This window comes from Castor canadensis, chromosome 5 (genome assembly GCF_047511655.1).
Source record: "Castor canadensis chromosome 5, mCasCan1.hap1v2, whole genome shotgun sequence".
NCBI lineage: Eukaryota > Metazoa > Chordata > Mammalia > Rodentia > Castoridae > Castor > Castor canadensis.
The window spans coordinates 94,972,624-94,989,684 of record NC_133390.1 but is presented as its reverse complement, the minus strand read 5'-3'; the positions used below and the strand labels follow the sequence as shown (position 1 = coordinate 94,989,684).

Below are 17,061 nucleotides of genomic sequence, written 5' to 3'. Positions count from 1 at the left end.
AAAAGATATACAAGTACAAGGGGAACCATTATGGAACAGGAAAGGGACATGGAGATGGAGAATAAGTGAAGGTATAGGGCGTAAATATGATGAAAGTATATTAATATGCATTGTGAGAATGTCATAATGAAACCTAGTACTCTGTACAATTAATATATGCTAACAAAATGAAAAAAAATATTGTTTTTAAAAAATTAAAAGAAGTTTTAAACTCACTAAATCAGTCAATTGTTTAATAAAGGATATAATAAAAGCTATACTTAATAAATACCAGACTTCAGATTTTTACTTTTTTTGGTGGGGCTAGGGTTTGAAAGCAGGGCTTTGCACTTGTAAAGCAGGCACTCTGCCACTTGAGCCACACCTCCAGTCCACTGTGTTCTTGTTATTTTGGAGATGCGGTCTTATGAACAATTTGCCTGGGCTGGCCTCAAATCGTGATCCTCCCAATCTCAGCCACCCAAGTAGCTAGGATTATAGGCAGGAGCCATCAGCACCTGGTCTAAATACTAAACTTTATTATCCAAATCTTATGGTAATTGCATCATCTCAAAAAATCCTCGTATATTAGAAAAAAATAAGTAAAATGATCTACTATTGTCAATATTCATATGAAATTAGCTGAATTGCTTTGTTATCTTTATTGATTCTGTAAACCTTTTCTCCTCTGCTTCCCTGTTTATTATTTGTATCATTATCAGGAGTTAGCTAATAGCTAGTGTGAGAATGAAGGACACAGCACCCTCCTTCCCACTCAGGCTACTGTTATTTATAGCTGACTACTGCTGCCTATTCTACAGCTATTCAGTTATTCAAATATCATCTATCTCTCTCTCTCTCTGTCCCCTTCTTTCTCTTATTTTTATAGCCTAAAATATGTTATTAGCACTGTTAGCAATTTTGTAAACTATTCTAAAATAAGGACTTGTCAACCAATGAACACATGTTATTTTATGCTTCATCATCATCAGAGAATTTTTGGCTCACAAAAACTGTCATTATTACAATACAATCCAATTAGATGTTTGATTTGAATTCTAAGGAACTACCTACAGTGAATGCAAACTTGTTCTTTACCCTTAATAGGATCCCTTAAATTTGTTTATGTTGTAACAAATACCCTTACTACCTAATTAAAACTAAAAAGGCAACATCTGTGTTTTGAAATGGCTTGGCAATTCAAATTTCAAATTGCAAAACAATTTGAAAACCTTTGTGATCAATTCAATCCTTTTGACTAAATCACAAGTATTTAACTTTTAAAAACTCAGTATTTTTTCTTTTTAAGTCTGGAAATTTGGGGCCTTTTCTTTTCCTTTTATTGAGACAGGGCCTTTGCTATGTGGCAAGGCTGGCCTGGAACTCACTTTGTAGCCCATGCTGATCCTCCTGCCTTAGCCTCTTGAATGCTGGTGTTACGAGAGTATACCACCACCCACACACCTTTTGGAGCTAGTCTTGAAAGGGGAATGGTGAATATGATTGAGAGCTAAGTAAATCAAGTCTCTCTCTCTCTCTCTCTCTCTCTCTCTCTCTCTCTCTCTCTCTCTCTCTCTCTCTCACATCTACAGTCAGAAAAAAATCTGATAGGGCTGTGGATGTAGCTGAAGTGCTAGACTGCTAGCCTAGCAAGCATGAGGCCCTGAGTTCAAACCCCAGTACCACCAAACTTAAAAAAAAAAGGTATTCCATCAATCAGGTGCAGAAGATTCCATCTTCTTAGACAAAATCTGGTTAAAATAAACTTTTTAGTATTACTGGAAGATAGAATCACAAAATGTTAAAATTGAGTATAATATAGAAGAATCCATATGAACTATTTACCTTGGAAATAGTGAAACTTAGAGAATTGATGACTGAAAACCAAAACAAACAAAGCAAATAAGCAAACAGACTCCAGGTATTTTCTTTCCATGCATTTGATAGTGCCACCTTCTTTTTCCCAGTGTAAGCATCCATGTCCAGATGTCAAGAATCAGAGGCATTGGCTAGTGACTTAGTTCATATTCCCCAAAGATGAGTCATTAAAGAAAAAATTATCTCATAGCAAATTTATGAACAAATTAATTCACCAAGATGTAAAATTTTGGAAATACCACCAAGTTATATGATGTTAAGATATTAGCCCTATTCCCAAGCAAGTTCTTTTTCCTTAGATCATACATTTTAAAAAAGAAATTATTTTAACTTCGTCCTGTGCTGCTTTCTAAGAAGAATTTAGAAAAGAGTTTTCAAGAGAATACAATAGCTAGCTGTAGAGGATGGGTAGTGAAATAGTATTGTGTATGTCTGTCTCTCTACAAAGTCTCTACATTTTCCAGTTTAGGGTACTTTTTATCATAATAGTTTAAAACAACATTAAATGTATCACCACCACCATTGTAAGTATACATTACTTTGCTTAGTATTAAGTGAATTCATTTAAGTATATTCATATTGTTTTGCAACAGATATCTGGAATATTTTTATCTTACACTTCTGAAACTCTATACCCTCTTTTCTCTCTTTTTTCATTGATCAAAACCTTTCCATCTTCTGTTTTTATGACTTTTGACTACTTTAGAGACTTTACATAAGTGGAATTATACAATATATATCCTTTTATGACTGCCTTATTTCACTTAGCCTAAGGTTTAGAAGGTTCATCACTGTTGTAATATGTTGACAGATGTCCTTCTTTTACAATGTTGCATAATATTCTGTCATATGTATATTTTCACTATTCACATTTCATTATCCATTCATAAGTCTAACTTCTACATCTTAGTTATTGTGATGATTGGGGTTTGCAAATGTCTTTTTGGAATGCAACTTTAAATTGTTTTGGATATATATCCAGAAGAGAAGGTGTTAGACCACAATGGAAAGTCTGTTTTTAATTTTTTGAGGAACATCTACAATCTTTTTCATAATGGCTAAATCACTTTACATTTCTACCAACAATTGTTCCAAATTCTCTATATCCTTGCCAAAAAATTTATTGTTTTCTGTTCCTTCTATTATGGCCATACTGATGGGTGTGAGGTAGTTTTTTATACTTGTTTTAATTTGCATTTCTTTAATGATTATTAATGTGACTATCCTTTCTTTTGGCACTTGTTGGCCATTTGTTTTTTTTTGTTTTTTTTTTTCATTTTTCTTTTATTATTCATATGTGCATACAAGGCTTGGTTCATTTCTCCCCCCTGCCCCCACCCCCTCCCTTACCACCCACTCCACCCCCTTCCGCTCCCCCCCTCAATACCCAGCAGAAACTATTTTGCCCTTATCTCTAATTTTGTTGTAGAGAGAGTATAAGCAATAATAGGAAGGAACAAGGGGTTTTGCTGGTTGAGATAAGGATAGCTATACAGGGCATTGACTCACATTGATTTCCTGTGTGTGGGTGTTACCTTCTAGGTTAATTCTTTTTGATCTCACCTTTTCTCTAGTTCCTGGTCCCCTTTTCCTATTGGCCTCAGTTGCTTTAAGGTATCTGCTTTAGTTTCTCTGCTTGTTGGCCATTTGTATATTTTCTTTGGAGAAATGTCTATTTAATTCCTTGCCTGTTTTTTCATTAGATTATTTGGAGGTTATTGTTTTTGTTGTCCATTTATAGTTCTTTATGTATTCTGAATTTTAAGACCTTATCATTTATATGATTTACAATTGTTTTCTTCCATTCCATAGGTTGCCTTTAACTCTGTTGATTCATTCTTCGATATGTAGAAATTTTTAAGTTTTGTGTAACCCCATTTATCTATTTTTTATTTTGTTGCCTGTGCTTTTATGTAATACCCAAGAAATTATTGACAAAAACATGTCTTAAGGGTCTTCTCTTCTGTCTTCTAGGAATTTAATAATTTAGGATTTTAATGCACTTTGAGTTAATATTTATATGTGGTCTAAGGGAAGGGTCCAGCTTCATATTTTCTTTGCATGTATATGTTCAGTTTCCTAAACACTATTTGTTCCAAAGACTTTTTCCCTTATTGTGAAGTCTTTGCCACTGTTGTTGGTACTTTTGGCTATATATGCCCAACTTGGGGATTTTACAATGCCATATTTTCAACAATATTAAAAATTTGAAATATTTCCAAAGAGAAAGAAGGTGAATTACTCGATGATGTCTTAACAAGAGGATTTTATTATCACTGGGCAGTGTCCTCTATTAGAATGGGATAATTTTTAAAAGTTAGTCTGGCAACAAAGTAAAATATAGACTTCCTTGTTGGAATTTTTTGAGGCTTAAGTGACTAATTAGAAGGACTTCGTGGGTCTTGCAAGTAAAGAACCTGGAATAAGTCCTCATATTATGTTTAAAACAGGAGCCAGAGGCTGAGTGCAGAGGAAGAACTGGCTGACCTGGCAAGTGACAAGATGGGCTGAGTTAGAACATGGGATTCCCAGAAGGATTTGAGATTTTAATCCACAGTTTTAAACCCTTTCATGCTTAAAATGGAAAATCCTTAATGAGCTACTTTTCTGATCCATATTCCCAAGTGCCTCGCTACCATTCCATCTCACGACTGCAGGGCTGGCTCTTTAATTCTCTATATGATCTCTATGCTGAGAAATGTGATGCCAAAAGCCAGTCATAGTCCTTTGTATCTAGGCAACAGCATTGATAAACACTGCAGATTTCCTTTCTGCTGCTTTATGGCATGCACTACATAATGTGGACTCAAAAATTATTACATTACATTTAATGTTTCCAGAAACTACTATAAACATAGACACTCAAGTATGGTTTCTACCTCCAAAATAAGAAAGCATATCTACAGTTTAGAATCACTGACATTTCAAATCTCTGACATTTCAGATACTAGATATCATCTAAAATGTAAACAACCTATATATTTCCCAGCCCCAGGTTCCTCCTTGAATATATTGGGGTTTGTTTCTTTTTCTTGTCTGTGTGTTTTATTTTTATTTTATCTTTTTTTTTGTACTAAGACTCAATTTTCCTTTTTCTACAGTCTAAAGATATTGAATGTATTCTTGTCCTGTAAGATAGCTGAATACATAAAGGACCATCCAATAAACTGCAAGGCTACTACCTGACAGTTAAACTTAGCTTCTTACATGCTCTTTTATATCAGAACTATATGAATTCAGAATACAGAAGTAGCCCAAGCCAATTACTTGGTCGCAGTAATTACCTGTTTTATTTTCCCTTTGTATAATTTATTGTAAGTTTGATCTGATTTTTCCATTCCAAGAGCCTATGGACCCATTTCAATTGCCTGGCTTCTCTCTAACACCTGAAAGTAATCATAGTTGCCAGATCAGGTAAACTGCAAACTGAATTCAAGCCTGCTCAGTACATTTAATCAGATCTATAGAACTAGAAGCTCCATGTAGGAGCAACTATTGGAAATGTTTTTTTATAGACTGAGTTTTTAATTGGGAAGAATGATATTAAATACTTCTGTTTGAAAAAATAGTTGGATGATGATTATAGTAGATATATGAGCTAGCAAAACAATTCTTAACTATGAATTTTGAGTTAGCCTTAAGTTTAAAAGTTTTTGGACAAGTCTAGATTTTTTTTTTTTAATTTTATGTTCCTGAGTCAACTAAATTAAAATGGTTGCATTTTTTTCTGGGAAATTCTTCCACTTTCCCACATAAAAGAAAAAGGGATTGGTTTTATAATCATCATTCTGTCTTATAAAAATAGTGTCTCAGTTAAGACATCAACTAGTCAAACATTCTAAGTTTACCATGAAGGCCAACAAAGGTCAAAGGTAGAGTTAGTGTCCATCTATTAAGACTTGTTTCAGTAACCTTTAGGGGAAATCTTTATTTTCTAAAGCATTCATGAAGGTGAGGAGTACTTTCTGGTCTCTGCCAAATTGAGTCCCCCATGGCTCGACTAGAGGTACAGTTCAATGTAAAGTTCCAGGTAGAATACTCAAATGATTCTGCTCTTAAGGCTGTGGCAGCTAAGTCAATTAAAAAAGAACTTTAAGTGAATACTTCAGTGGATAAAAAGATACAAAGAATGTTGTCAATGCATCATTTGGGTATTAGCAAACTGTCTCTTTTGTGGCAGCAATTCATTTCACTTTCCTCATTTTGTGCTCTTTGCTGAGTCACAGATGTTGCTTGAACATAGCAAGAATCAAGGAATACATGCAAGCATGTACCACTCTTCTGGGTCTGAAGAGATATGATTTGGTGGGTTGCCTGGCTTTAATAATAATAGAAATTGTCTGTTTTTTTCTCTGATAAAAAAAGTCAAAGTGGCTGCCTAAATTCACTCTAATGATATCTAATTATCTATCTAGGCTTAAACTATTAGTTTCAGATAGACTAGATAAATAAATAGATCAATCAGTTGACAGAAATACACTACAGCATACATAAAATAAAAACAGGAGTGAGGGAAATTCAGTACTGAAGAGTGAAAATGGAAATTGACAGAGCAATCCTAGACATTTCCAGGCTATGAATAACTTTTATCATATGATTTACTCTGTCTTCCATACTATTATTTAATAATACTCTGTTAGAATTGAATTAATTACATTTAGAACTTTTTTTGAAGATGCTACAAGATTTCTTTTAACTATGTATAAAGCAGAAGTTACTCTGCTTCTCAAAATCTCAAAAAGAGATTTGATATGTTTTGATAGTATTGTTATGTCAATGCAAAATTAATTGACCCATCAACCAAGGTGTTTGAAGATACTGCAACTAAAACTAGAATTATAAAGGGAATACTCTAGTTAAAGGAGAGTTAATCGCCTTATTACTATAGTGCTCTACATGCTAAACATTGAACAAAAGCTATTTTATTATTAAATCAATTTTATGTGGATGTAAATATTTGTTTGAGTGTAACTGGAATTTTTCAATATTATTTCAAATGGGATTAGACACAAACCCTTGTTTTGCATTGAGTGGCTTAAGCTATATTCAGAAATCAATTTTTTACCTGAATATATTTGTGATATAAAATTATGTATATTAATCTACTTAGAGCATTGTACTCTTGTTCTCTCATTCCCCCTTCTCTTTCTCTTACACACACACACACACATACACACACACACACAAGTCCTTTATAGTTCCAGAGCTAATTAATAGTAATTTTTCCATAATGCTGTTTTCACTGTTCATGCCTTCAATCTGCATTTGTAGAGCAAAACATTCATAACAGGATCTTTCAGATTTTTGAACCAATGGCTTTATTGTATACTGAAGTTCACATAAAGCAAACAAAATTAAGAACTTCCTGACATGTTTTTGTTTTGTTTGACTATGCTATAATTAAGTATCTCACAATGCTTCTAAATAAGAAGACACCATGAAAATTTAATGAAAAGTAAATTTGTAAATATTTTCTATATATGAATAGCACATAAAATGAATTATTTTTTGAAACATTTTTATCTTTCTCTTCATAGAACTATCATAGATAATTAATGCTCTTCTTACACATTATAATAATCATATAATAAAATCTATTAACTAAAGAAATGATTATGCTTAAAGTAGTACTAAATTAATATCTTTGATTCTTCCCTTGACAACTTCCATATGTAAGAAAATCAGTCAGTTTTTACTGCCGCATTTTTTTCTTATCCATTTCTTGCTTTGATTTCCTTTGCCATTCTGTCAGTGCAGGTCCTTTTCATCTTTCTTCTACCTTGATTCATTCTATTATTCAACACATATTCTGTCTCATTATCAGAGTCTCTATCAAGCAGAGCTTTGACCATTTCAGTTTGTTTTTAAAGTATTCTGAAACATAGCCTCAAATTACCTCTAGCAGATTCTTTCTTAATCATGGACCATCAACCCTAAAAATGTACATATACATACATGTGTAAAGAGTTGTACAATTTTATGGGATTGCTCAAACTTTTCTCCCTCAAGACTTGGAAGATACCTCATTTGCACACCAATACTTAAACTCTTCTACACATACCTCAAATTCCAACCGTGATAGACCATAGGCAACTTGAGAATTAATGTTGTTTTATCCAAAGTACACATTCTTATACGTTCCAAAGTACTTCACAAATGTATCAATCAAATAACTTGACCTCTGGAATGTTTTCCTTAAAGTCTTTTAGAGTATTTCCATTCCCTTTAGGTACCCCTGTGACCTGTTACGCACATAATTTGGGACGCATTTATATGGAAGATATATGCCATTTTCAAGCTTCAAGCACTACTATTCCTATAATAATTTTCCTGGTGGGAAATAATTTTTATTAAAGAACTTGGACCAAGCTCACATTGATTAATACAGGCTTAATTCATACTTAAATTTCATGCCAGTTAACTCATGTCAACTCAAACAAATATCCTAAGTTGTCTTCTTTCTATTTTTCAGGTTTCTTGAGTACAGGGGATCAGGCTGCAAAAGGAAACTATGGACTTCTTGATCTCATACAGGCTTTAAGATGGACTAGTGAGAACATTGGATTCTTTGGTGGTGACCCCTTGAGAATCACTGTTTTTGGATCAGGCGCTGGGGGTTCATGTGTCAATCTGCTGACTTTATCCCATTATTCTGAAGGTAACCGTTGGAGCAATTCAACCAAAGGTATTATGCAGGTTGCAAATTTTGACAATTTTGGTGTCTGCATGCCACCACCATCAGTAGTATGTGATGCTTTGTATATATTTCTCTGTTCAAACTGTTAGGTTGAACTCAATGACTGTTCAAAACTGTTTCTTCAGCTTTTCTACGCATGTTTAAATTTTTGTCAGATTCTTTTCTTTGTCTCCTGTGGTGCTTGGTATGGGTGCCTTTTCAAGCACACTTTAGAGTAGCTAGCATTACGTTTATTTTTCTTCAAAGGGTGATTTTGGGGAAAATCAGGCAAAGGCATTCACAGTTATGTTCCCTCTGTTTATTCAGTAATCCAAATGAAAGTTTTTTAATGCAGGAATTATATGCAGTCTATTTTCAAGACAATAGACATGTTAACCACTTTTTTTTAATATGAAACTAATGAAGAAGTCATAAGCTAGTGTGTCTGGAAACATAATTTCACTTGTTGTCTGAGAAGAGAATAGATATTTGACTATTTTGCATGCACGATCCAAAATTGTCAAAGCATTGAGGTCACTAGTAAAGCTTTGATTAAAAAGAAAAATACATTTGACTTTATGCTTTTTCTATTTTGAACTCAAGAAGTGGTTTTTTTTCTCCAAAGTTTGGAACAGCAGCATGAAGCACTGAGGCTGCTTAAATCCATGAAATGTTTTACTTGTGTCCATTTCCTGGCTTTGACATCCTTTTCCCAAAGTGCCTGTCCAGGGCTCATTGTGTCGTTTTACGGACTCCATTTTACCTTTTGTTTAATCACCATTCTAACTGCATTATTAATTTGAAATATCCACAGAAGTAAAGCTTTTTGAGAAAAGTTCACAAAGCAAATATTTTCTCTCCATTATTTATTATTTATATGCAATAGAGTAGAAGACCGAAAATATGCATCAACATAGGCCATATTTTATTTTCTACTGCTTAATTGTCATTTTATGTGTATATGAAAAACTAAAATACACACAGTCAAGTATAATTCATAAAGAATTTTAATTTGTAAGACAAAGTTTATGACATGAGCCACCAGACATAGTAGATTTTTTTTTAGTTATAAATGATACAGCAAGGTTGAATTCCAAAAGAACAGCCAATCACTAGATGAGTATATATATTTAGAGAATCATGCATTATCATGCACTTAATTTACTGACCTAGTTTATATAACATCTCATTTATATTAGTATGATTCTGATTTGAGTGGACATAATAATGAAGATAAGAATTTTCAATTATATAGGAATGTTGATCGAAATGAAATGGCTTATTTTGAAATAGCAAAGTTAGGTTTTCTAGTTGAATAGATTATTCTAGTCTTAGTACCACGTTAGTGTAAATATTTAGCTGAGTTGGCATTAGGTAACCTGCATAGAATTCTCAGTGTCATTTGACCAAAAATGGCCAATTTCAGTCAATATTAAATGAAACTTAGTTAAAGAGACAAATCGGATATCTCATTGACTTATTCATGAATTGACAGTGTGGTAAGCATAGCAAGTGGTTTTGCAATAATCGTCCATCATACTCTTCAAGGAAATGTGTCTGTACCTGACAAGAGACATGAACTTAGGTTTGACCTAGTCCTAAATCCTTCTCCAGAATGAGTTGCTTTATCTGACAAATAGGTGTGCAAATCCCTTGAAATCACCCAGCTAATTCTGCCTTCATTGTAGACATCAGCTTTAAAAACTATAAAAACTACAAAGGGCTACAGCAGTGCTCAAGTCTTCAGCCACCCTGAGTCATGCATACACTTAACCAGCACTCTCACTAATGGTTGTCCTAATACCATGTAACAGGCACATTTCCGGCAATATTTAACATAATGTGCATTTTCCTTTAAATCTTTTTTGGATATACTTCATGTCGTTGAATCCCAGAAACAGGAAACAGTATTATTAAAACCACCAGATTGATTATAGTTATAAAATTTTAATTAGTATAATATTTCTCTACTCAAATGTTGACAAATAGCCTATACATTTTTTAAATCCTCAGCATTTGTAGAATTTGCTTAGCATACTTTGCTCTATCAAATTAAAAATGTGTTTATAAAAAAAGTCAGAAAACCAAAAAAATTAAATTAGTGTTATTTGATTTTTTGAGGACTTTTAAAATTATTTAAGAAACACATTTACAGACATTTTAAATGTTTATACATCTTTGGAGAAAAATCTGGGACTTTACTTCTAATTCAGACACTGCTTTAGCAACTTTGTGCAGAGTTCTTTTCTCACTAATACATATGAATATTTTAGCATGTTTTCAAATAACTGAACTAAAAAGCTGTATCTAGAAATTGGTAATAATGGTAAAATTTTAAAAGAAAATAGCTAAATTATTTTTAAAATGAGATTTTTATTAGAAAATACCTTAATGAGCAAAGTACATTTGTAAATTTGAATGACATACAGTTCTTATCAAACTGCATATGGAGCCATAATTTATAATTCCTAAATGCAATTAAGTAAAAAGCAGTGGACCATGTATGTTTCATAATTTTTGATAAAATACAGCAGTACAACATTCAACATGGAAAAGTTTAAATCATCCCCTACTAAATCCTCCTGCTGATGGTTGTTTTTAGCCTAGTGAAGACACTTCAAATATTTTTACCTTCCTCTGAAAGATGAATATTCAGCATATCATATCTGACATGAAGTTCAAGAAAGAGTATGTCTAAAGTGATACTCTGTTTTGTGTGACTTTAGGGCCATTCCCAGGGTATTAATAAATTGCCAGCTCCATTGTTGTGTGAGACCTCAACCATTCTTTTTCAAAAAAAATCTAGATCAAACAAATATACACAGTTATTTTGAAAGAAGACAGATTCAGTCAAAGAGAAGGCAATTTCAAATAGACAATACACAGAGTCTGACAGGTCAAAAAAGAAAGGATTGACCCCATCTAGTTGGTGGTGATAAGTATTTCACATGTTCATTAAAGAAAATATTTGAAGCTTTTACCCCTAGTACAAACACCTTCTCCTTTAGTCCTTATTGCCTCTTTGAGACTCTGTAGAATGTAGACCTCTTGATCCCTAAAGCAGGTGCCATTCAAAGTAGAAAACTTAGACTTAGGTCCACCTCTCTAATTCGTTATACCCTGGGAATGACCTTTTATTCTTTCTCTCAGGCAAAAATGTCTCTTTCTGTTTCTTGAGATGTACATGAGTTTTTATATACATGTTTAAAATACCGGTTATTATTGTGTTACCACATCTTTCAACAATCATCTGAAACTCTTTATTAATTTTTCCCATAGGACTTTTTCAACGAGCAATAGCTCAAAGTGGAACAGCTCTTTCCAGCTGGGCTGTTAGTTTCCAGCCTGCAAAGTATGCTAGAATGTTGGCCACCAAAGTTGGTTGCAATGTTTCAGATACAGTAGAGCTAGTGGAATGCCTCCAGAAGAAGCCTTACAAAGAACTTGTTGATCAAGATATTCAACCAGCCCGATACCACATAGCCTTTGGACCTGTGATTGATGGTGACGTAATACCAGATGACCCTCAGATACTGATGGAACAAGGAGAGTTTCTCAACTATGATATAATGTTAGGGGTTAACCAAGGGGAAGGATTAAAATTTGTTGAAAATATAGTAGATAGTGATGATGGTATATCAGCTAGTGATTTTGACTTTGCTGTTTCCAATTTTGTTGATAATTTATATGGATATCCTGAAGGCAAAGATGTTTTGAGAGAAACCATTAAATTCATGTACACTGACTGGGCTGACCGCCATAACCCCGAAACCAGAAGAAAGACATTATTGGCTTTGTTTACGGACCATCAGTGGGTGGCACCAGCTGTAGCCACTGCAGATCTTCATTCAAACTTTGGTTCACCTACATACTTCTATGCCTTTTACCATCATTGCCAAACAGATCAGGTTCCAGCTTGGGCTGATGCAGCCCATGGAGATGAGGTTCCCTATGTGTTGGGAATCCCCATGATTGGTCCTACAGAGTTATTTCCTTGCAATTTCTCCAAAAATGATGTGATGCTGAGTGCAGTTGTAATGACATATTGGACAAATTTTGCTAAAACTGGGTATGTACCTAGGGAAAGAGGTTGCTATCATTCTTTTTAAAAAATATTGTTTAAAGTATTTTAAAATAATATATATGTATACCCAAATAAGTTAGTAGATTGATACCAGTGATATGCTAATTTGCTTTACTGAATAATTAATTCTATATCGTAGTGTTTCAAACAGCAATTGCTTTATTATTCTTCCTTGGTAAAAGTTTATTAAGAAAAGCTTCAGGGTGGGGGTGAAGCTAAAGTGATAGATAGAGTGCTGAATTCAAACCCAAATACCACAAGATACAAAGCTAAACAAAGAATGGCTTTTATCTATGTTGTGTTACTCAATAATTACATAATATTTTGGTTTTTGAATTGCACAGGACTTGCTATTACTGATTTTCAGTAGTAACAAATATTGTTTCATAGTGTTTTCCACTTCATTATACTGAATGCTCTTTGATCCTTCTAACTACCCTTATAATGTAGACAAGTTGGATACTATTAATCCCATGTTACCTAGAAGAGATCTGAGGCTCTAAGACCTACATATGTTTGGTATGTAGTAGCACCAGGACTTAAATCTTCATCTGCCGGTTCCAAATCCTGAGTCCTTCCACATTTCTATTCTATCTCTTTTGTCTATGAGACAAACCATACCTGTATGACTATTGAAACAATTTTTTTTAAAGTCTTTGAGTTGATAGTAGCCCATCTCTGAGAAAATTAAACCAAAATGTAATTTGCTTTAAGTTGTCAACCATCTACCAATTTGCCTGTGATGAGATTTAAATTTGTAAATTGTTCCAAGTTAATGCTAAGACACCATCTAAAGCCTTGCTGAGTTACTGCTTCAATTAGACATTAAACTGGTAGTGTTTTGACTGAGAAAAAGTGTAAAAACCATTGTGTTCTCATAATTTCATTTTTCTTTCCTAGTGACCCAAATCAACCAGTCCCTCAAGACACGAAGTTCATCCACACCAAACCCAACCGCTTTGAAGAAGTAGCGTGGACCAGATACTCTCAGAAAGACCAACTTTATCTCCATATTGGATTAAAACCAAGAGTTAAAGAGCATTACAGAGCCAATAAGGTGAATCTCTGGTTGGAGCTGGTGCCTCATCTGCATAATCTCAATGACATTTCTCAGTATACCTCGACAACAACTAAAGTGCCATCAACTGACATCACTCTCAGACCTACGAGGAAAAATTCCATACCTGTCACATCAGCCTTTCCCACTGCCAAGCAAGATGACCCCAAACAACAACCAAGTCCATTTTCAGTGGATCAGAGGGACTATTCAACAGAGCTAAGTGTCACTATTGCAGTTGGAGCATCCTTGCTGTTTCTGAATATCTTGGCCTTTGCAGCGTTGTACTACAAAAAGGATAAGCGGAGACATGATGTTCACAGGAGATGCAGCCCACAGCGCACCACCACCAATGATCTGACCCATGCACAAGAAGAAGAAATCATGTCCCTCCAAATGAAGCACACTGATTTGGATCATGAATGTGAGTCCATCCATCCACATGAGGTGGTTCTTCGGACCGCCTGTCCCCCAGATTACACACTAGCTATGAGGAGGTCACCTGATGATGTTCCCTTAATGACACCAAACACCATTACAATGATTCCCAACACTATACCAGGGATTCAGCCCTTACACACATTCAATACATTTACTGGAGGACAGAACAATACACTGCCCCATCCCCATCCCCACCCCCATTCACATTCAACAACCAGGGTATAGCCAGATCAGAGAAACAAACTATTTTTTTGATGGATTGCAGTAAAAGATTACTGAAGATTCCTTGGCTTTCAACCTACAAGACTCTCACTATTTAAATAAAGAGGGATATTATGTGAATATACATATCAAGAACTTTGGGGGTTTTGAAAAAAATGAATTGTATATATATATGTATATATATATATATACATACATACACACAAATCAACTTTAAAAACAAATTTCAATTGCTTGAAGCAATTGTTCTGAATGATACTTTTTCATTCACATTCAAGAGCTAATTTTTTTGAAGATTTCAGTTACATAATGGAATTAGGCATGTGGAACACCAAAAAGGAAAGAACTATGTCTGAAATATAAAACACAAAAATACAAAACAACTATGAATATGCACAAGGGACACACCAATGGAATGTCAGATAATTTCCATCAGTTTTATTTGGAGCTGTTTTATTGTGTAAACCATATTTACATATTTGGATAAGTACACAAAGCACCAGTGCTGTTAGCGGCCTTAGCAGAGGCTCATGCTGAAATTTGCCAATAAAACAAAGAAGTTTAAAGACTGGCAGGTACAACATTGTCACATAAGTGCTGTCAGCATAAAGTTGTGGGGATAAAGGAAACTGGATATTTTTAGCACGATGTGCATGATAATTTATATGCTTGGTGGCTCTGCTGCTGATTAAGCCGTAATTAAAATTCTTCTCATCCCATTGGAGTTTTAAATAGAAGCTTCCTCCATCAATTGGCAGAACCTAAAGAAGATTTTAAGGGGCAAAAGTAATTACAATAAAATAATTCACAGTAGTCTCAATAATAGAAGGAATTAGTTATTAAAGGTATTTGAAGAAACTATAGGTATAGTGGTGAATACTTGCTGATATGAATCCCAGAAAAAAATTCCTATGTTTTTAATGTTCTTTTCATTCCCATTTAAATAATTTATAGAAATACAACGCTAATTGGACATGTGTTACAGGATCTATAATTTGCTGTGGTTTTTGTTACTCTGTATTATGTTCTTTTTGGTAAGGTGAAGTGTGTCTAAAGTTACTTGCGACAGTCTCTTATGATATGAGGATGCCCCAATATTATCACTCTGATTACAGTTTTCAGTTATTGATTTACTCATGTTGCATGATAAAATGTTTACTACTAATAATTCAATATAAAGTTATGTCCCTCTTCACATCACTTACCTTTCTCACTGAAGTTGATTCACTGGAATTTACTCATGCAATCTCAGTAGACTACAACATAGATACAGACCTAGGAAGTCTACACCTGGAGGATTTTAGTCTTACACATATGTGTGATTTCAAATGAATATTCTAAGATCACAGGAAATTCTTCATCCCCTGTTGTTTACCAGTAATATCAGTATATCACAGACCTTTCCAAATGTTTGTATATGTAATCAGATGTACATTTATATTAAAAATGAGATGGACTTAAAGAGCACATCCTGATAAATACTTTCTCTCTTACCTGTACTATATTTCTATTAGACTAAAGTTATGTGATTTTTTTTTACATTTTTTCAGATGACTAGCAATTTTGATAGTTTGTAAGATAATGCAAAGAACTTTCTCTGACAAACTAACTGCAGTAACAGAAACCTTTCTTTTCAGTTACTCTTTTTTCAAGAATGAAAGCTTATTATACAAAAGAAAACAATTGTATACTACTTGATGGAAACAACTTTGTACATCTTGGCCATGTCACTGGTCATTGCGTGAAATAAAGATTATCTGGATAATGACTATCAGTCAAATGCTAAGAGACATGATCTTTGCTCATTAAAGAGCTAAAATGTTATTGCTGTTTTGTCTTTTCTTTAAAAAAAAAAAGTAAAAACAAAAACAAGTCTCAAAGAGTCATTTTTCTAGACCAGTCGGGTTTTTGAAGACATATAGGCAACTTCTATGGAAAACACAGCTGTGTACTTAACAGCAAGTCTCATCTAAGATGAAACCGTGGAAACACCATGAATTTATAAGCTCCAGGAACCCATGAAAAATATTAGCTTTGTATTTTTAAGTACCCCTTATGTGAAGGTGTTATAGAAATAAGGTACCATTTGTTTTCACTTAGAAACACAGGTTCTAATTCTGATCATCAGGGAAAAAGTCTATTCGGAAATAAATGTACAATATTTCATGAAATAAAAATATCTAGATTTATACTATAAGGGTGATTAAACTATCACAAAACATAGATTAAAAAGTTATCCTCAGAGAAATTTAAAAGTGCTGAGCAAGATATTAAGCCAACACTAAAAGATAAAATTCTATTGTAAGGAATTATTTTGATTATAATTTCTCCTTCCAATTATTAAATATTAGTAAGATGTAGATATTGCTCCATAATCTCAAATAAAAATCTCTGCTAGAAGCAGTATTCAAAATCCAGAGCTGTCGACATGCAGTTTTTCCCTGATGTGGTTATGCTTTTAGACTGTGAACTGCTAATGTAAGCCAACAAAAAGAATTGTGTAGCATCTGAAATACTGCTTAATCAGAAAACTGACTTTTGCTACATTGATTAAACAGAAGATAAAATCAGAAGTTGAAGTGACAACAAAATTAGATAAGGTGAATACTTTTATATGCATTAATTTGCTTGGCAAAATCATTCTGTTTTACTGATGGCTGTTTTTCTATCTGCCTATTTCTCTACATTTATCTATCTATCAGTATACCTATCTATAAAATAACT

At 33.7% G+C, this 17,061-nt stretch overlaps 1 protein-coding gene across 15 annotated transcripts in view; it reads left to right on the top strand.

Annotated features, from left to right (window-relative positions):
• The window catches only part of Nlgn1 (neuroligin 1), an 841,293-nt gene extending 825,132 nt beyond the window's left edge, over window positions 1–16,161 (top strand). For 12 of the 15 annotated variants that reach the window (XM_074073748.1, XM_074073745.1, XM_074073747.1 and 9 more), the window contains 3 exons: window positions 8,330–8,542; window positions 11,813–12,602; window positions 13,518–16,161. In XM_074073748.1, coding sequence (XP_073929849.1) covers window positions 8,330–8,542; window positions 11,813–12,602; window positions 13,518–14,340 — 1,826 coding nt within the window. In that variant the 3' untranslated portion in view covers window positions 14,341–16,161. The remainder of the gene's footprint in view (window positions 1–8,329; window positions 8,543–11,812; window positions 12,603–13,517) is intronic. The other 3 variants (XM_074073752.1, XM_074073756.1, XM_074073758.1) reach the window with 1 other exon arrangement.
• Window positions 16,162–17,061: the final 900 nt, after the last annotated feature.